General features: G+C 39.9%; 1 protein-coding gene and 1 long non-coding RNA gene across 2 annotated transcripts; both read left to right on the top strand.

Annotated features, from left to right (window-relative positions):
* Window positions 1-305: 305 nt before the first annotated feature.
* Window positions 306-925, top strand: LOC121234072. Its single transcript, XR_005934294.1, has 3 exons — window positions 306-337; window positions 426-514; window positions 586-925. It is a non-coding gene; the product is annotated as an uncharacterized LOC121234072 (long non-coding RNA).
* A 20,370-nt stretch (window positions 926-21,295) lies between these two features.
* Window positions 21,296-21,727, top strand: LOC121235445. The gene has a single exon (XM_041131792.1). The coding sequence runs from the start codon at window positions 21,296-21,298 to the stop codon at window positions 21,725-21,727; it is 432 nt and encodes a 143-aa protein (XP_040987726.1).
* Window positions 21,728-22,141: the final 414 nt, after the last annotated feature.

Here is a 22,141-nt window from a genome sequence, read left to right as displayed (position 1 = left end):
TCAATTGGTGTTAGCAAGGCTTCGAGTCAGAGAGAAAATGGAAATTGGCTCAAGCAAAGAGGGTTGCTTTAAGAGCAAGCAGGGGCACCATAGACTAGGCTACTAGGGGAGAAAAGAAAATGAAGGTTGGGTTTTTGCTTCCTTGTGTTAATGAATCTTTTATTGCATCACCAGGAGTAGACACAATTATTTTGTTCTATACAACACGGTGATATCATGATTATGAGTATATCAGAATAACTACAAATTTTAACAGGAAGAGGAGCAGCGGTTAAGAAAAGTTGCACTCAATATCTCAAAGGGCATGAAGAAATTCTGGATGAAAATAGAAAAACTGGTTAGTTTATCTTTACTCTTCAAATAACTTGTCAAAATATTTATCTATTCTTAAAACCTTATTTAACCCCTCTGTAATTTCTTCTGAGTCCACTTTGTTCAAATAGTCATCTAATTTCTTCAAATAACTCAAGGCACTTGATAAGCAACTTGAGTTTCTTTTGGGCCAAACCAAGAGGTATAATTATTTCTCTCTTTGTTTTTGTTTGATGAACAACCTTAATTCTTTGTTATGTATTGGATATGTAGGTACTCAACAATGTTAGCAGAAAGTCTCGTTGATACGCATAAACTAGTGCAACAATGTACTACACAAGATCAATTGAGTATTAAATACAAAGATGCTAATGTGGGACTATGTGAGTGAGATAAACATGCAGCCTTCTTGTGAATATTTAGAGAGAACTATCGGGCAATTTCTTGTCCTATATTGTGTGATACGAGTCGTGGAGCTGTTTACCTTTTAGACATTACAATTTTTCTGTGCATCTAAGTTGTGAGTCTTTTTTGTGCATCTGTGTTGTGGGTCTGTTTTGTGCATGAGTTGTGGTTCTGGATTGGTGAAATTGGGTTTCTTTAGGGTTCAAAAGTAGTCGTGTTGGTTTAAAATTTGGGTCCTGCTGCTACATCGTGTTGTCTTCTTTTAACTAGGTAGAGATGTAGGGATTTACGTAAGACTAAAAATTGTATTGGATAGTACTTGATTAACAACATTGATCGGTGCATGAAATTTCTAGCTTTAGGGTTTAGTTCATATATTAATTATATCCTACAGTTATATATACATATATTATATGTAAGGGTTTGTGGATTTTTTTTTTTATCTTGTGAAATATTTTTTTCGATGAGTAAAATTTGCCAAAAATATTTTTTCAGCATATTAAACTTATTTCGGTGATCATATATCATTGGAAATTCCTTTTATCGGCAATTTTTATAGTATTTACAACGACTATTATTCACCACAAAAAGTTTTCACAGTGATTTATTGGAGTCGATCTCCTTATTAGTGGCGATTTATTAACTTTTTGCGACAACTATAATTCACCGCAAAAAGTTTTTTCGGCGATTTAATAGAAAAACCGAATGGGTATTTGTAGCGTTTTATTTGGAATTTGCGGTGAAAAAAAATCACTAGAAAAGATAACCTTTTAGCAGTGATTTTGGGCTTCCATTGAGGTAGATTAGAAGTGGAGGAATAATACAGGCGAACATGCAACGAGGTGTAAATTTGTCACGATGTGACGGGAGTACGTGAGGAACCGTACTCGTGATGAGTTAGAAGTTGGCGTAGAAGTGACGTAACAGGATGTCGGATGATGTGACAAGGTCATGGTGTAGCTTGAGAGTAGTCTAGAGCTATATAACGTGACATAAGGCATAATGGTGAATGGAGCCTTGTCATATTAAGTGTTGGGATGAACTGTCGAAGGGACGGCTAGCATGAAGAGTCGTGCTGGCCGGGTTAAGAGAATGTTGGTATCAGAATATGGCCCTCATCCTTACAAGCAGGTGATCGACATGTTATATGTTGATCTTATGTGATAAAGGGGTAAGGTACATGTGTAGTCTGGTGAGACACGTGTACCAGACGGATTCACCATATGTAATGGGTAATCTGTCCCCAGTAGAGTTGCGCGGTGCTTAAGCCTTAGAGTTGGCTTAGAGCCGTGTGGCTTGTATGGATGGGAATGAGGATTAGTATGGGCTAAGATGCATGAAGATAGTGACGAGTGTACTGTCTAAGGAAGGGATGCGTGACTTAGTTGGTCTGAGTCATGCATCGGAACGTCGTTAATAAGGAGAATAAGACGAATGTCTTAGTGTCTTAATCCTAAGGTGAATCATGGGTTCACTTTAGTGAATGAGCACTCGAGGCAAGACGTTGAGTTGGAAGATGTCGTGACCGTAAGCGATCCCCGAAGGTTTCAATGTAGTGAAGGGCACGTAAGTGCACGGGATAGAAGGAGAGTGTTTCAAGTATAGTGTAGTTCTATTTCTAGTTTAGTTATTTATGCATTAGATAGAGAATGATCTTAAGATGATGTATGCATGTAGGTTGCTAGCTGACACGCGTATAAATGGACTGCATGGTATGAAAGTAGCATGGAGTCCAGGTAGGTATTACGTTCATGCCCTTCTGGAGTTTTCTAGAAATTACGAAACGAAAAGGAAAAGCTTTTATCTTTAAGAAAATGCTTACGAAAGAAGATGTTATGCTTTCAAATGTATATGTACGCAAGGCCCCACCATGAAAGCCCCTTTTTTTGCACCCAAAGTTATTAATTGTACGCATGCGAATGGATGACTATAAGATGTATTTATTGTATGTATTTTCAAAGAAAACGAACTAATGTAAATGCACGAAAGACGAGCTCGAGCCGACGCCTTTGTGGATCCTACGGAAGGACGCCATCGTGAGCGCCGCGAGGTGATGCTCGTGGACGCTGCGAAGGCCGACGTTCAAGGTGATGCTTATGGATGCCGCGAAAGGCGAAGTTTGAGCCCGTGCTTTATGTTTTATGGACGGTACGAACTGATACTTTTATGAATGCCGCGAGGTGATGCTCGTGGATGTCGTGAAAGAGGACGTTCAAGCCCATGCTCACGAAATGAAGTTTTCTCATGAAAAGAAATGTTTTCCCATGTTAAATGAAAGAAAGAACGGAATGAAAGCTCCAGCTCTTCTGAGCTGGCATGAATGAATGAAGCTCTAGCTCATGTATGAAGACACGTAACGGCCACATGAATGAATGAAAGGGTAGTAATGAATAGGCAGATTGCAATACCAGGTAAGTAGTACTAGTAGTGCACCCAGTGTTGCCCCCTATGAAAAGGGATTCCTAACCTGTGGCCACGGGCAGGATCCAGGTCAAAGGGCCGCTAGCCCTAACACACGGGGGGTAACAGTGTGTACCGGCCTATGAAAGTGAAAAGAAAGAATGTATGTATGTAAGTATGTACGCATGCATGAACGCACTTTAAGAAATGAAGGCACTGCACCCTTGCAGAAATGAAGACACTGACGGGTGACACGTTTTACGAAAAGAAAGGAAAATCCTGTCCAGTGACGTTTTCAAATGAACGCACGTATGCACGCATGCATGTATGTATAGTATGTACGAATGATGAATGCATGAATGAAAACCTACGTTGTTATATTTTAACTGCATGAAGTAATGCTTACGAGTCTTCGACTCATTTTAGTTTTTATGCATGTCCCTCCCCCCCCACAGGGAAGGAAATGAAGTACGCGCTGGGACAGACACGGCCCATGGGGAAGAGCACGGAAGTCTAGGCACGAGGTTCAAATGTAAGAGAGGCATTTTATTATTAAAATTGATGTTTTCCCACTGTAAACCTCTTTTATTATAAAAGCACATTTTTATTTTATAAACTAAGACTATTGCACCCTGGGAAGAAGCAAAAAGTTTTAAATCGGACGGTAATTCCCGTCATCCTTTCTCAAAATATTTTATAAAAAGACCCACCACAAGGACGGGCATTACAAAATCGCTGGGAAAAGTCAATGGCAGTGATTTATAGGACTTTTCCTAGCGAAAATAATCGCTGTGATTTACTCGGTACCATATCCAAGCCACTAGTTCGGTCCGGTTTGGTCCGATTTACCGGTTCATCAGTTTTGTTTACACCCTTATACATGAATATTCACAAAATTACATACTAATTAAGACAATGAGAAATTCTTTTCTATTATACCGTTCGATCGAATATCTCGTTCAAATATTATAATTTTTACATCACCGTTCGAATGTGAAACATATATGTTCGAACGCTGAAATTAAATTCAGTTTGAATGTATGGTGAACCGATCAACAGTTCGATGTTTTAGTTCCTACCGTTCAAATGCTTACAAAATCGTTCGAACAATATGTTACCCCCTCTCATTTCTTCTTACGTAAGCTTCTCTCTTTCTTACGTAATGCCTCTCATTTCTGACATAAGCAAATTCTGATGACGGAATTATGCAACAGTCTGCCATTCTTTCTAGCGACTGCGAGCATCGTCATGTGTGCTGAACCATGACGACGTGACTCTCAAGATATTAGGTGACTTCTAAGGCATGCCCAGTGTTTTAAATGTACTGAAAATATTTATATGAGGTATTTCTAGTATCGTTGAGTTAAACTTGTTTTTAAATGAGACAATTATAATATTTTGAAGAGCTCCAAAATATTATAATTGTCGGAGATCATTTTAATATTAATTATTAAAATGATTCCCGTTATTTGAAATATTAAGGGATTTAAATTATGTTGAAAGTTTTAATTAATTTAATGGTTTTATTCTCTTAAATATATTAAATAAGACTTCATCATTTATTAATGATGAAGAAATATTATTTTATAAATTAAAGTTAGTTTCAAATAATATTTACCTTAATTCCTCTGAGTGCTTTTAATTAAGTTAACGTTTACGCATTTTCAAATCAGTATTTTAATATCTCAACGTTAGATCCTTTTGATGACCCCAAGACGAAGAGACTGGATTATAAAACCAAACCTCCTCTCTCGTTCCCTCACTTTTTCCCCAGCCCTCTCTCTCTCTCCACCCTCTCTCATTCGGCGTGCGCAGCACGTAGCTCCTCCCACGCTGTAGCTTCCATCACTCAACCCGACGCCGCCGTGCATCGGCAGCTCTCACCGCCAGCACCATCAACTCCCCCTTCCTCCGGTGAGCCTCCCCGTAGCAACCTCTCCCTCTCACGCTCTTTCCTCCTCTCCGCTGGAAGTGCAAAGCCCGAATGGGCTTGATGCACGTAGCGCTGCCGTGCGCTGCCCAACGGCGCCACCACTCCCACGGCAGCTTTTCCTCCTGCCGGCCATCATCCTCCACTAAAGCCAGCCCCTGTTGCGCAGCCCTCCCTCTCCTTCCACAACAAGAACCGGAAATGGGTCTCTAACCCATTTCCTCACCGTGCGCCGCCGTGCGCAGCACCCACGGCCACCAGTCACCACCATGGACCTCCCCTTACCTCCCCCTTCCTCCTTCACGTGACCCATGGCCAGTAGCCATTCCTCCATGCACGGACACTCCTCCTCACGCACGCACGACTTTGCACTCCTCCACGATCGTGCACCGCCACCCACGGTGGATAACTACCGTCACCAGCTTCCACAGGCCACCACCGAGTCAACCCAACCATCCACGGCCCCGATCTGCCACTTATGCACGCACACTCTCTCTCACTCTCCCAAGGCCTCTCACCCACTGTGCGGCCAGATCTGCCGCCGTGAGCCACCGTGGCGCCACCTCGACGCCACCACGAGTTCCACCGCATTTCCCTTAGCCAAGCCTAAGGTCCCAAACCACCACTTTATGTGGTGGGTAACCACTGCACGTGATGGAGAGTCACTGCGTGTGACTGACCGCCACCGTACACGGCTAGATCCGCCATGTTACGCTCCTTGCCACCATCACAAGGCCTTCACGAGCCCTTGCAAGACCACACTTAGTTATCCAAACGCCCAAATGGTCAACGTACGTGAGTTAGCCGCCACGTATGACCTCTCCAACATCATCGGCTGTGGCGATCAGCGAGCAACGCACGGATTATCCCGTCGATGGTATAACTTTCTATCCCTTTTTATTATGTTAGATATTGATTAGTAGATTAGGTTGTGGACTGTGCTGTTAGTATTAGGGGAATGACTGGGTTGTATTGAGATGCGCTGTGTAGTGCGCTGTGAAGTGTTGGGCATATCTGTGTAGTGTGGTGATGTGATGTGCCGTGTATGTGAAGTGTTGGACTTATTGTGTAGTGCGCTGTGAATTGTTGGGCATTCTGTGTTGCGAAGTGTGTGGTGATGTATGATTGTGGAGGTTGTGCTATAGTTGTGGCATGGTTGTGCCGTGCAATGCGGTTGTGGGGTATGTGTTGTATTGGTGACGTGGCATGTGGAGTGGGAATAGTACACGTTGAGTGTACTTTGTGTGTGGCGTAGTGTGTGATAAGGAGAGTATATGTAGAATATACTCTCCTGGTGTATTGTGGAATGGGAAGAGTACACACTGAGTGTGCTCTGTGTGGCGTGTTATGTATGAAGGGAGTAGATGTAGAATGTACTCCATATGGTAGAGCAACGTACCATACGACGGTATGCCGTAATGGTGATGTGGCGTAACGTGTATTGTATGGCGTGATGTGTGTAACAAGAGGATGGAGCAATGCACCATACGGCGGATATGCCGTGATGGTGATGTGGCGTAGTGTGAATGGAGAGAGTACATGTAAAATGTACTCTATGTGGTAAAGGAATGCACTATATGGCGTGTATGCCATAATGGTGATGCGGTGTGTATGAATGGAGTACACGGAGAGTGTACTCCATGTGGTGGAATGATGCATCGTATGGCGGGTATGTTATATTGATGATAGAACGTGATGAGTAGTGTCGGGAACTGTGGAATAGTGTCCCGAAGTAGCTATGGCGTAGCCTGTAATCTATGGTGACAAGTGTCATCGTGATGGACTTATGGCTAAGAGTATGCGTGAAGTAACAGAACAAGTGTAAGAGTAGGCAGCGGAAGCATGATTGGGCAACTTCACGAAGTGACGTGGTTGTTGACAGTCATGCTTATGATGGGTGAGGAATTAGTGTAGAAATGATGTAACAGGAACGTGACGAGATGTCACGATGTGACATGAGTACGTGAGGAACCGTACTCATGATGAGTTAAGGAGTTGATGTAAGAAATGACATAGCAGGATGCCAGGTGACATGACAAGGTCATGGTATAGCTCGGGTGTAGTCTTGAGCTATATGACATGACATAAGGCGTAATGGTGAATGGAGCCTTGTCATGTTATGTGTTGGGATGAACTGCAAGGAGAAACAACTAGCATGAAGAGTCATGCTGGTCGGGTTAAGAGAATGTTGGTATCAGAACATGGCCCTTATCCCCACAAGCAGGTGATCAACGTGTTATATGTTGATCTTAGGTGATAAAGGGGTAAGGTACATGTGTAATCTGGTTAGACACATGTGCCGGACGGATTCACCATATGTAATGGGTAATTTGTCCTGAGCACAGTTACATAATGCTTAAGCCTCAGAGTTGGCTTAGAGCAGTGTGGCTTGTATGGATGGGAATGAGGATTAGTATGGGCTAAGATGCATGAAGATAGTGACGAGTGTACTGTCTAAGGAAGGGATGCGTGACTTAGTTTGTCTGAGTCATGCGTCGGAACGTGGTTAATGAGAAGAATGAGGCAGAGGTCTTAGTATCTTAATCCTAAGGTGAATCATGGGTTCACTTTAGTCAATGAGCACTCGAGGCAAGGCCTGAGTTGGAAGATGTGGTGACCGCAATGGGTCCCTGAAGGTTTTAGCATAGTAAAGGGCATGTAAGTGCACGGGATAGAATGAGAGTGTTCTAAGTATAGTGTAGTTCTATTTCTAGTTCAGTTGCTTATGCATTAGATAGAGAATGACGTTAAGGTGATGCATGCATGTAGGTTGCCAGCTGACAAGCGCATGAATGGATTACATGGTATGAAAGTAGCATGGAATCCAGGTAAGTATTACGTTCATGCCCTTCTAGAGTTTTCTAGAAATTACGAAATGAAAAGCAAAAAGCTTTTAACTTTAAGAAAATGCTTACGAAAGAAGATGCTATGCTTTCAAATGTATATGTACGTTCGGCCCCTCCATGAAAGCCCCTTTTTATGCACCCAAACTTATTAATTGTACGCATGCGAATGGATGACAATAAGATGTATCTATTGTATGTATTTTCAAAGAAAATGAACTGATGTAAATGCACGTAAGACGAGCTTGAGCCTACGCCTTCGTGGATCCTACGGAAGGACGCTGTCGCGAGCGCCGCGAGGTGATGCTTGTGGACGTCGCGAAGGCCGACGTTCAAGGTGATGCTTACGGATGCCGTAAAAGGCGAAGTTTGAGCCCGTGCTTTATATTTTATGGACGGTACAAACTGATACTTTTGTGAATGTCGCGAGGTGAAGTTCGTGGATGTCCTAAAAGAGGACGTTCAAGCCCATGCTCACGAAATGATGTTTTCTCATGAAAAGAAATGTTTTCTCATGTTAAATGAAAGAAAGAACTGAATGAAAACTCCAGCTATTTAGAGCTTGCATGAACGAATGAATGAAAGAATGAATGAAAGCTTGAAATGTATGAAGACAAGTAACGGTCATATGAATGAATGAAAGGGTACCAATGAATGGGCAGATTGCAATGCCGGGTAAGTAGTACAGGTAGTGCACCTAGTGCTACCCCCTATGAAAAGGGATTCCTAACCTGCGGCCACGGGCGGGATCCAGGTCCAAAAGACCGCTAACCCTAACACGTGGGGCGTAACAGTGTGTACCGGCCTATGAAAGTGAAAAGAAAGAATGTATGTATGTACGTATGTACGCATGCACGAATGCACTTTAAGAAATGAAGGCACTGCACTCTTGCATAAATGAAGTCATTGACAGGTGAAACGTTTTACGAAAAGAAAGGAAAATCCCGTCTAATGACGTTTTCAAATGAACGATCGTATGCACGCATGCTTGTATGTATAGTATGTACGAATGATGAATGCATGAATGAAAACCTACGTTGTTATATTTTAACTGAATAAAGTAATGCTTACGAGTCTTCGACTCATTTTAGTTTTTATTCATGTCCATCTCCCCCCACAGGGGAAGGAAATGAAGTACGCGTCAGGACAAACACGGCCCATGGGGAAGAGCACGGAAGTCTAGGCACGAGGTTCAAATGTAAGAGAGGCATTTTATTATTAAAATTGATGTTTTCAGCTGTAAACCTCTTTTATTGCAAAAGCACATTTTTATTTTATAAACGTGGAGTCTTGCACCCTAGGAAGAAAGCAAAAAGTTTTAAATTGGACAGTAATTCCTGTCGTCCTTTCTTAAAATATTTTATAAAAAGACCCACCATAAGGACGGGCGTTACACGGTATATGGATTGAACTTAGCCACAACGGAGCCAACTCAGCGGCCATGAAAATGTAAGTTTTTTAAAACAAAAATTAAAATATAAAAGAATTGAAGAACAATTAAAAGATCCATTACTGACTCAAAAAATTGATAATTTTAAAATTATAATTGAAAAAAAGGTATGCTCTAACCTGCCTAATGCTTTTTGGAATAGAAAATAACATATAGTTGAATTACCTTATGAAAAAGAATTTTCTGAAAAGAATATTTCAACTAAAGTTAGACAAATTCAAATTCAAATGAATTATTAGAATTCTGTAAAGAAGAAATTGATAATTTATTAACAAAAGATTAATTAGAAAATGTAAGTCACCATAGAGTTGTACTGCCTTTTATGTTAAAAAAAGGAAGAATTAGAAAGAGGAATCCCTAAGCTAGTTATCAATTGTAAACCGTTAAATAAAATATTAAAATGGATTAGATACCTAATTCCTAATTAAAAATATTTATTATCTCGACTTTATAATGCTATAGCATTTTCAAAATTTGACATGAAGAGTAGATTTTGGCAAATCCAAATTGCTAAAAAAGACCATTATAAAACAACATTCACAGTTCCATTTGGATATTATGAATGAAATGTTATGTCATTTGGGTCAAAAAATGCTCTTAGTAAATTTTAAAATATTATGAATAAAATATTTACTCCTTTCACACAGCCAGGCATTACCAAGAAATGATCAATATTGGCAGGTGTCAAAAGGAACTCGATCCAAATCTCGTCCTCGTGTTCAGTAGCCATGGCGGTGACCATGTTAATGCAGGATTGCTCTTGTTCAGATAAAGAGTCCAAAGCTGCCGCCAAGCGTTTCTCATCGAGAACGTTACTCCAGGAGGCTCTAATAGGGAAGTCTCGGTGTATATCCTCTGAATTCGAAAATTCCCAATCTACGCTAGAGACAAAGAAGAAGTTCCTCGACCATTGCTTGGCATTTGAATGGTGACTCTCAAAACAAGCCAACCGCTGATTCTTAATCTGAAAGTTGCAAATGTTGTCTGTAGAGCTGCTCAAAGAATAAAACTCCAAGAACTCTTGGGCAGTTAAATTTGGGTATTCTTCCCGAGAGGGTTCCAAAACCAAAAGAAACACAATGCCATGCAAGAACAAAGAAGAACCCGCCACGGGTGAGAATGATGCTGCACAGGGGTTAGCTATAGAATATCAAGAACGTCATGTATCGGGCGATAGAAAGGAAATCGCAAACCGTGGGTGAGGGCATAGACAGGAAGAGCAACCTTTTCAGCAAACCCTTCTTCATCGACATAGCCATAGTGAGAAAGTTCTAGGAGTATTTTGTCTAGAATCCAGTTGGTGTGCGTAGATTCGCCAAGTCCTTAGCAGTAAGGGTGGAATGCCACCCAAAACCTTTGAAGCATGGGATGTCTTTCACAGAGGAAGACTCTAGGATAGAAGGGGTTTGGGATGTGTTTTGTTGGGCCCTGAGGGTGATGAAAAAGTAAAGAGAAAGGGAAAATGAGAGAGTGAAGAAGCATAGGGAAAGCAAAAGATGAGAGAGGTCAAGGTCATAGATAAAGAAGCCGAAATAGTGGGGTCTCAAGAACGTAAAGAAGACAGGAAGAAATGGGGGACAAGATGAAAAATAAGAAAGAGTAGAGAAATTACGAATAAGTGATGACTACAGATCATCATTACCTGACTAAATGATATGACTGAAAGAGAAAGTGGCGACGGTTACTAGGTAACTTACGCACCTTTCTCAAGTTTGAATTCCAGCCTCTTGGTAAGTGGAAACGACAAGCAAAGTAATTAATGGGCCAATGAGGTAGTCTAAAGGTCTAAAACCCCCAGCGAGGTAGTCTACAAATCTCAAACCCCTTGTTTGAGTGAAGCGAGATATTTATATGTTGAAAGCAAACAAAAAATATCCTTCATTGGTGAATTCCACATGCTTACAAATAAGAGGAATTAACAGGGCAACTGGAGGATTTAATATTGGTCTAGCCCAAACTAGAGGCCCAAGGCCCATCATCCATAAATGGTAACTATTGGATCGAACACAGGCCCTAGCCACCCTGTTTATTAGGGCAGATAAGCCCTCATGTTATGGTTATAGATAACATGGGAATTAGATAATTCTGATACATCATAAATAAGCCTCATAATGGTTAAGTATTGTGCAAAGTTGATCAATTTATGGTACTCATCCAATATTCTCCACGTCTACATATAGGGGCAATAGGTAACCCTCGAATCATTGGATTGAGGATTCTTGAGTTATTATCCCTCACTTATTGTTGACTTAGGCATCGGAGGTGTCACAGGCACACCGTGCCACCTACGTAACAATTTGTAAGTTAACGATCACCACTGGTGTGGGACACGACCTTTACAGTCTGTATACTTTCATCCTAATCAGGAATATCCACGTATGTAGGATGTCATGGCTAAGACAGTGTTTGATAACTGCATGCATGTCATTATATATATGTCAAAGTTAAAGAGGCACTGAATTGGGTCCAATTCTAGTAAGTGCATACTTGAAATAGTGGTTGGTAATATAGATTTTAGCTTTAGGACTTTTAGTTGTCGAGCTTAAGTGATCACAACTTCTACTATTAAAAAGTTATTTATTGATTGGTAATCATATATCTAAATTAGCACTTTCAAATATGTTATATTTGTTTGGAAACAATATAAAAAACTTCTTTTTAAGATGATCAATTCCATATGCATCATGCATGCATGGATGCATCCAGTTTCAAAAGAAAAATGACCTAATAAGCTTAACATAAAAAAATAATAAAGTGAGCACTACTATAGGCATAAGGAAAATGATAACTTTACAACTATTTTACAACTTTTTTACAACTCTACATAAAATTGAGTGAATTTTTGTAATATTAAAATTTATTTTTAATGAAGTGACATGATCTGTAACAACCCGTATTTTAGTGTATTTTTATTAATTCAAAAAAAATTATTTTCTTGTTTTAAAATTGTCGGACTTTTAAATGGTTTATTTTTATGATCTTTAAATTATGAAAATTAAATTTGATATGTTTCCTTGATATTAATTTTTGCTATGCATTTAAATTGTTCTTTATTTTAAATTAATTTATTATGAGATTTAAATATTTTATTTTCATTCTATCATTATGTTTAAATTATTTTAATTGAGATGCTATTTTGAAATCTTTTTCGTTGGATCATTTTTGTGACCCAAGATGTGAGGATTGGACCTCATTTCTTTCCCTCCATTTTTCCTTTTTCTTTCCCTTTCCTTTTTCTTCCTTCTTCTTTTTCTTTTTTTTTTCTTCCCTCTCTCTCTCCTCTCTACCACGCACGTTGGCCGTTTCCCCCTCTCTCTCCCCATGCATTTCGTCACATCACCTCGCCCACCGCTGCTGCGCCGCCGTGATCGGCACCACCCAGCCCATCTTCTTCCTCTCCCTCCGGTGACCACCTCCCTCCATTTTCAGCCTCCTTTGCGCCGCCGTTAGCCTCCACGAGCTCCTCAAAGCCGCGACACTGTTTGAGCTCCAACGCCGCCATCGCGCCACCTTCGGCCACCATCTCTTCACCCCTTCATCCTCAACCTCCTAACAACCTAACCCACCCATCCCCATCTCCGATCCATCACCAGTGAAGCTCCACCATCCACATTTCTGTTTTGGACATTTTTGGCCTAAAACCTCCTCCTACGCCGCCGCCCTTGGCAAACCACCACTACCACTAGTTTCACCAACATCTCTAAGCCCTACCTTATCAATTTCGGGTCTTGGTTTGTCCCCGTTCAAAAATGAGTTTTTGAGACCCATGGCCACAGTGCATTTTGCACTGTTCTGTTGCTGTGCCGCCACTTCTAGCACCTCTGTGATGTTTCAAAAATTATAACATAGCATTGTAAGTATTTCTCAAAGAACTTTTGAGATTTAAATGTATTTTTGTGCTAACTCATATTTACTATGAACTGGTTGGTTATGCCGGACTAAGTCTGAGGAGTAAGGGGATCGGTTGGATTGGATTATGGAGTTGTTTGTGTGATTGGTTTATGATGTGAGATTTATTGGCGGTTTTGGATTTAAATATTGGTGTTTTGAGTTTGACGTTGGTTACGGTGGATATTGATGATTTTAGAAAGTGATGATATATTTTGGGATTATGAAGGTTTTAAGTTTTGAGGAATTAAAATAGATTATTTTAGAAGCTTAGGCTTAAATATCGAAATTCGTGAATGATTGAAAACTTACGAAAATTACGTGATTATTTTTATAGGTAACGATTTATAGCCGACTCGACATTTTTGAGAAAACTTCTGAAAAAGCTAAGTCGTCTAGGTAAGCCGGGTTCCTATGCTAGTTTTGCATAAAAAGAAATGAATTGAGGTTGGTTTGTAAAAATGTGCATGTTGTTTTAAAAGGAAAAAGTGAAAAACAACCTCAGTGTATGTTTTACATTCACTCATGAGATAAGTATGAAAGAGAAAACAAATATTTTTGACATGAAATGTGTAGACATGAGCAATACTTGACATGTTTCTGAAATATGCAAAAGAGCGAATATGATATAATTGAGATTTTTATACATGTGATATGAAATGATTTGGATCTGTTTTTTATCAAATAGAAATGATATGAATATGTTTCATACGTGCTTTGATATGATATGGATATGATAAAACTTTGGCATACTTATCTGTTCTGAATTTGATTCTGAAAATGGTTCTGATATGTTGTTACTGGTTCACGTGATATGGTTGGTACCAACATGATATGATATGATATGAGTGCACCCACTTTGGAAACAAAGTGGTCTTTTTACGTGTTCTTTTCTGTGTGCATACTCAGGGCTCCGAGATTGAAAAAGGAGAAGTTCACCATATGATACTGTCTGGTTTAGCCACCGGGGATAGCACAACCCTACCACGGGGGTTAAACATGGTATATGATATGATATGATATGACATGATACGATAAGATGAAGATGTTCAATTATGTTATGCCAAAGTGATTTTTGAATATGAAACGGATATTTAAATATAAACTATTGGTTTTCAAATATGAAAATGGTTTTTGAATACTAAAAAGGTCTTTGATTATGAAATGGATCTTTGAATATGAACAGTTGGTTGTTGAACATGACAATGGTCTTTGAATATGAAAATGGTCTTTGAATATGGAAAGTGTCTTTAAATATGAACAATTAATTTTTGAGTCTGAAAAGTTTGAAAAGTCGCTTTGATTTTCTGATAACACGTTTCTGAGATCTGCATATAAAAATGAAATGTTTTATTTCTGCATACGGAATTTTCTAAAAAGACTCATGTTTACATACTAGTATATGTTCTCTGCTTACTGAGTTGTTGATAACTCACCCCCCTCTTATCTCCAATATTTGCAGATGATTTTTTGATATTTCAGCAGAGGATAAGGATCATGAAGAATTGGGTGAGATGACTTAAGAATAGTGGATTGAGAATAGAAAGCTTTTGATGAATATTGGTGATTTTTCATAATTATATTGTTGAAATGTGAGTTTAATTGACATGTAGAGAAATTGGTAATTTTTGGGGTTACTGTATCAAGGATTTTATATACGAGTATGTGTGGTTAATTAAATTTGAAGTGTTTACGTTGGATTTGGAGCTTTTAGAAGAGTATTAGCAATGTTGGAGTTGATTATCAAGTAATTTGAGTTAACTCTCCGGACCTTCGGGGACGGGGCTTTACAGTTGAATACTACTCTAGACAGGATAGGGTAAAAAGTAGCTAGAGTGTAAGAATGTCTGCATGTAGGAGGCACGGGTAGTCAAAAGGTTAAGTTTGATGACGTGAAATCACAAAGACAGGAAGTTGGAGTCAAGATCGTTTTACGAGTGATAGAAGTCTAGATTGTTAGAGCAATCCCAATGGCTTCTTCATTCTATCCTTAGAAAAAATGAGCTTAATGTCTCTGATGATGATCCCAACTGAGTTCCAACTTTCCTCCCTTTGTTGGATAGCCTTGACCATTGTGAGTGAATCACCTTCGAGTATGAATTGGTTGAGTTCTAGTTCTGCGTAGAAAGAGGTGGCTTTAAAGGTAGCCACTGCTTCCCCCAATAGAGGGTCAGGGACCAAGGATTTAGAGGAGCACAACATGGCTGTAATGCAGCCTACTAAATCCCTGATCACCACTACTATGCCCACCCTCGAGTTGCTTTTATCGAGTGCTACATCCCAATTAACTTTGTAGAATTCTAGAGCAGGAGCAGTCCACTGAACATCAGTAGTCGCCAACTCCTTTGGCTACTTTAGACTACCCTCTAGACAAGTGCTAATAGACTTCAGCTCTGCGCTAATTTGTTCAAAAATCTGAATAGGAGACGCAAAATAGGTCTCAAATATCCAAGTGTACCTTCTATTCCAAATCAGTTTGGAGGTGACAATCACTTCAGTGATTTCCTCATTAGAGTAATGATTCACGATGTTCTCCAAGATCTCTTTGAAAGAACCATCATCAACACAAGACTTTTGAATCCTCCTTGAGCACAAGTACCACACATCTTGGGTAGCTTTACAGGATCAGATAGCATGGGATACAGTTTCAGGGTGGATGAGACAGATGGGGCACAATGGAGACCCCGCCACCTTTCTTTTGTGAAGATTGAGTCTAGTGGGGAGGGATTCACTGGCAGCTCTCCAAAGAAAGTATTTTGTAGCATAAGGTACCCTGATGCCTTTTGTGCTGAAAACCTGATCTGGAGATTGTCCTGGATGTTTGACCCATCCTATCCTCCTTCATAGACCCTTGCAAATGATAGGCACTTCTCACCGAGAACTTGCCATTAGCTGAGCATCTCCAGGTCAATAGATAACGATTCCTACAAGGATTGATAGGCAGCTTATTGATCATACTGGCCTCTTGGTCTGAGAATATTGCATAGATGAGAGGGAGGTTCCACTGCCAATTATCTTGATTGATTAGTTTAGAGACTTTGGCATCTGGCTGTAGGATACTCACAGAAGACTGGACTCGATAGGTTGAAAGACTGGGGAGCCACTTGTCTTTCCAAATATTAACACTACTACCATTCCCAATTTTGTAGAGGAGGCCCTTCAACAGAAGGGGCCTTGCTAACATAAAGCTTTTCCACACAAAGGAAGCATTACTTCTTTGTTTTGCTGAGAATAAATTAGATTTAGGATAGTATTTTCCTTGGAGCACCTGAGTAGCTAGAGAAGACTGGTCTTGAATGATTCTCCAGCCTTGTTTAGCAAGTAAGGCTAGGTTAAAGTGTTCAAAGTCCCTAAAATTCAAGCCTCTTGCATGCTTGGGTTTTTCCAGGGTCTGCTAGCTCATCTAGTGAATTTTAGACCTACATTTCTTCTGTCCCCAACAAAAGGATTGCAAGAGTTTGTTGAGGCTCCTAAGGATAGCTTTTGGAAGCTTGAAGATACCCATGCAGTAAGTGGGAATCGATTGGAGAACTGATTTGAGAAGAATTTCCTTACCTGCCCGGGACAGCATATTGGTTTTCCAGCTGGTCATCTTTGCTTTGATTATGTCCAGTATTGAGCTAAAGGCTTTTGACTTGTATCTCCCAACATAAGAAGGTAGCCCCAGATACTTATCAAATGTACCAGAAGCTTTAATATCTGCTAGCTCCATATAGCATGTGTGACCTCCTATTTAGTGTTCTTGCTGAAGAAAATTGATGTTTTCTCTTGAGCCTTTGGCTAGAGACTTGCTCATAAGTGCTAAGGATTTGATGCAATCTACTCCCTTAGAAGGGTTGGCCTTACAGAAGACTACGCTGTCATCTGCAAAATATAAGTGATCGACATGGAAGGCACCCCGAGCTACTGGGATACCCGAGATCAAGCCCTGCTGTTCAGCCTAATTCAATAAGAAACTTAGCAATTCAAAACAGATGACAAAGAGGTAAGGGGAGAGAGGGTCACCCTGTCTGATGCCCCTAGTAGGTTTGAAAGTCTTTTGAGGAATGTTATTCACTAAGATGGAATAGCTAACAATGCTAACACACTGCATCACCACATCAACCCACTTGCTGTCAAAGCCCATTCTGATCATAACTGCCTACAAGAACCCCATTCCACTCGATCATAGGCTTTGCTCATATCGAGTTTAAGTGCCATGTAACCATTATGCCTTCCTTTAAGTCTATTTTGCATACAATGCAAGAGATCATAAGCCACTACAACATTGTCTGAAATCAACCTTCCTGGGACAAAGGCACTTTGAGTGAGAGAGATCAAATTTGGCAAGATAGACTTTAGACGATTGCATAGACTAATGAGTCTGTAGTTTGTCACTGATTGGGGGGATTTCTTCTTTTGTATATGTGAGATGAAGGCCTGGTTTATGTCCTTGAATCCCACCTTTGTGTTGAGAATCTCAATTACTACAGCAACCACCTCGTTTCCAATTGTGCCCCACTGATGGTGGTAAAACACATATTGGAACCCCTCTAGACCAGGGGAACCTAGAGGGTTCATCTCTAGAATAGCTCTTTCAAACTCCTCTTTAGAATAGGCTCTCGTTAATGAGAGGTTCATCTCTTTAGTGATTGAAGGTTGAGAAGAGTTAAGGACATCAGGAAAACGCACAGAGTTAAAGGTAGAATATAGGTCCTGGTAGAGGGCTTGGAAAGTCTGGGCAATCTTCTCTTAATTAGAAGTTGGAGAGCCATCCTCACTGATAATGCTTTTTATGGAGTTGACCTGTCCTCTTTGATTTGCACACTTGTGGAAACACTTGGTATTCCTATCACCCTCCTTGAGCCATCTTTGTTTGGCCCTTTGATACCATTTCATCTCTTCTTCCTTAAGGTAATCATCCACTTCTTTTTGTAGTAGTCTAATTTGGTCACTAAATTGACCAATGTTGGAGTCTTGCAAGGATCTTTAGTCTTTCTCTTTTTTGTGAGATGAGCCTTCTCTAGTCTTGATTGGCATCCCTGCTCCATACCTTTAGTTTGTCTCTGCAGCTATTCAAACCTTCTCTTGTGACATCAACCTTAGAAGTGTGAAGAGACCTTGCAGCCAAGCAGAATTAATTATCTCATCACAACCCTCTTTCCTCCCCTAGGCAGCTTTATACCTGAACACTTTCTGTTTAGGAGCAAGATTAGGATCATAATTCGAGTAGGAAATGAAAAGGGGTTATGATCTGAGCATTGGACAGGTAGGACAGGAACCTGGTTGTTCTCAAATAGGTGTAGCCACTCTCCATTTACAAGAACCCTATCCAGTCTTACTTTTGTGAAATGAACACACTCCCTTTTATCGCACCAAGTGAATTTAGACACTATGAAACCAAGGTCCATTAGTTCACAGTCCAATAATGCTATTCCGAAATCCTCCATTTGTTTAAAGGGTTTACTACAGGAACCAAATTGTTCATCATGAGTGAGCATTTCATTGAAGTCCCCCATGCGTATCTAGGGAACTTGGCTATAAGGCTTAAGGAGACTAAGTAGATCCCAACTGTCCTTTCTCCTTGCAGCCATTGGTTGACCATAGAAACCTATGACAATTCATCTCTCTTCCATTGCAGTGGAGAGTATGGACAGAGAAATGTGACTTTGTGAGTAAGAGTCCAAAACAGCATCCACCTTCATCTTCCAAAGGAAGGCTAGACCCCCACTCCTTCCAAGACAGTTAATGACAAAGCTGTGTTCATAGTTCAGTTTGTTTCTGAAGGCTTCAATTGTCTCTCTTTTACACTTAGTTTCAATTAGGAAAATTACATTCGGGCTCTTATCCTTCACCATTAAGTGAAGTTCACAAACTGACCAAGGGTTTCCAAGCCTTCGACAGTTCCATGCTAAGTGTTTCATGGTGTCTAGCTAGGCTGATGCACAACCTCTTCCATTCTAGCTTGCTTGGCTCTCTTCCTAGTTAAGATGGGCCTATGTAACCCTTTTCCAGGCCTCTTCGTCTGTTTCAATTTATCAACATCCCTCATGCGTAAGTCAGGGGAAGCAAGATGGGCCTTAATTTGAAGCCCCTTAGCCCTTCTCTTCCAGCTAGGCCCACTCTTCTTATTGTCAACCTTGACAGGTTTGATGGGAGAGTTAAGGGAAGGAGAACTGACCTATTTGTCGTCTTGGACAGGACTTTTTGCAAGGATAGTTACTGGAGACAAGAAAGGGATGTTGTTAGGTGAGGCCACCCTAGAGGCAAAAAGGTCCTCAATATGCATATCAATCAAGTGAGGGGAGGTCTCAAGGCTATCAGAGCTTGCTTGAAATGGTACGACCGATTGACCTTGGAACCAAGTATGTTTCCCTTTCCATTTATAGGCCCCCTCACTTGATAATTGTCAGAGCTCCCGATATCAACTTGCTCAGAAGCAGCAGCAGGGGTCCCCTTCTCAACATTTCCCATCCCAAGATCATCGTACTTGTTGGCCTCCTACTTGTTTTGGTGCCAATCCTCTGAAACTTCAAAATGTTCCCTCCTTTCTTGAACGTCTGGGAGTTTTTTGACTAAGAGCTAGCCCTAAGCCATGAGCCATTCTCATGTGAGTTATGAACCTTGCATGTGTCATTGATGTCGTGTACAAGGATGAAGATGGCTACGTACTGGAATTGTGCTCAAAGATTTTGTAGCGTCTTTAATGGTGGATCATGTGCCCTTATAATTAGTTGCATGGACTTTTGCATCGGTGGCTGTCGATCACAAGGAATAATTGATAGGATTACGTTTACGTGTTAATAAAGAAAAGGAAAATGCCCCTGTAGAATACATTAATAAGTTTAGCAAATTGCTCAACACATGCATCTAAATATATAAGGTCAAGGCTAGGAGACCATAGAAAATACGAAAAATTTATTGTTCTCTTTTTTCTTATTTTGATGACATGACAATTTTAGTGGTTGTTCAAATTCAAGTTAATGTCTGAATAAAGTGATCCATTCGAGTTGCAAATATATTATTATGGCTTTACTACTTATCATCTCACACATCACGCACTACATTTATTTTTATTTTTTATTTTTTATTTTTGAATTGGTTTTATTAATCTTCTTAAACTAATTGAGCTTTTCTACTCATCATCAATACACCACACATTTAGTAAGGGAAAAGAAATTAAAATTTAAAAAATTATGTTTAGTGTGGAGATGATGAGTAAAATTTTTCTATTATTATTAGTTTCTAATTTTTAATTAGTAGCAATAACTTGTATAAAAATTGATCCGTCTCTTGAAAAATTTATGATATGGCTCGATTCAGGCTTAAGCCTAGGGCAAGGAAAGACTAACCCGGAAGCGGCTTCATCTCTCTAGGCTCTCACTAAGGGCTAATTTGGGTAGTGGAGTATTTACTATTCATTATTTTATTATTACTTTTCACATACTTTTTATTACTATTCACTACTATTTAATATTCTATCATTACTCTTTCACTACTTTTTAACCACTATTTATAGAATATCCGAGATCACCTTACTACCCAAATGCAACCTAAATCTTCATTGATGTTCATTTATATTTTGTTAGCATGGTTTGAATACATTTTTGTTACATTGTGATTCAGGCCGAGGATTGAAAGGCCCAATATGGCCTACCCGCCTAAAGTCAGGTTGATTGGGTCATGGGTTTAATACACCTTATATCGGCCGCCGTTTTCCAGTAGCTACCTGTAGGATGAACAATCTATTCAACTCTACTCCAAATATGCCACCAAACCAATACAACTCAGCTGCCCAGGTCACGGATGATCACAGCTCCTCAATGTCTTCTCGGCTGAAATTAGGGACCACAGAATCTTCTAGAATAAATGCAAATGACCTGTAATTCTGTTAGAATATTTGTACCTTCATTGTTATGATTTGATTTCCTTATTTCCACGCTTTTGTACATTGCTATATAAAGATATACTCTGCTGTAATGAATAAGAAAATACATACATAAATACACAGAAGCAATTTTGCTTGCTCTTTTCTCGACCTTCCTCTTGAAAATTCAATCTTTTTTATGGTATCAGAAAGCTAGTGAAATGGCAACCATTAACCTCAACCCCAAGGACCCTTCTAACCCCTATATTCTCAATCCCAACGATGGCCCTGGCACACTACTCACAAGTCATCTTTTGACTATCGATAATTATCACTCTTGGGCTCGTACCATTCGCAAATCTCTGCGTATCAAGAAGAAACTAGGGTTCATCGATAGAACACTCTCTCAACCATTTGATTCCAATAACTCGTTAGAACCATGGCTTCAATGCAATGACATGGTTGTAACTTGGATACAAAATGCTATGTCCTTGGAAATCAAGAATAGTGTTGTGTATGTTGGAACTGCTCTCGCTCTTTGGCTTGAGTTAGAACAACGTTTTGCACAAAACAATGGTCCTCGGCTCTATGAGTTGAAACAATCTATCAATGCTCCCTCTCAAGGAGATGACTCAGTTAGCCTTTATTTTTGAAAATTGAAGAACTTGCTTGATGAACTCGTGAATTTTGAAACCATACCAACCTACACATGTGGTGCTATGAAAACTGTCATTGCCCACCAGCAATGTGACTGGATGATGAAGTTTCTCATGGGACTTCATGATTCCTTCACTAACATCAAGGCCCAAATTATGTTACTTAAACCACCACCAAGTTTAAGTGAAGTATATGCCCTTGTCCAGCAAAAAGAAAAGTGTAAACAACTTTCCAACCCTCCCATCCCTTCTAATTCACTTGCCTTTGCAACCAGAAACCATTTTACCTACAACAAAGACCCCACAAAACAATCTAGTTTTCCAAAAAGCAGCAGACCTTTTTGCACTCATTGCAAAATTTCAGGCCATTTTTTTGGAAAAATGTTTTAAAGCCAATCCTAATTTGGAAAA

Source organism: Juglans microcarpa x Juglans regia, chromosome 6D (assembly GCF_004785595.1).
Source record: "Juglans microcarpa x Juglans regia isolate MS1-56 chromosome 6D, Jm3101_v1.0, whole genome shotgun sequence".
Lineage (NCBI taxonomy): Eukaryota > Viridiplantae > Streptophyta > Magnoliopsida > Fagales > Juglandaceae > Juglans > Juglans microcarpa x Juglans regia.
Note: the sequence above shows the minus strand (reverse complement) of the source record. Positions and strands in the feature narration are given on the sequence as shown.

Coding starts and splice junctions, on each gene's coding strand:
- LOC121235445 (XM_041131792.1), top strand. CDS start 21,296: ATGGCAACCATTAACCTCAACCCCAAGGACCCTTCTAACCCCTATATT.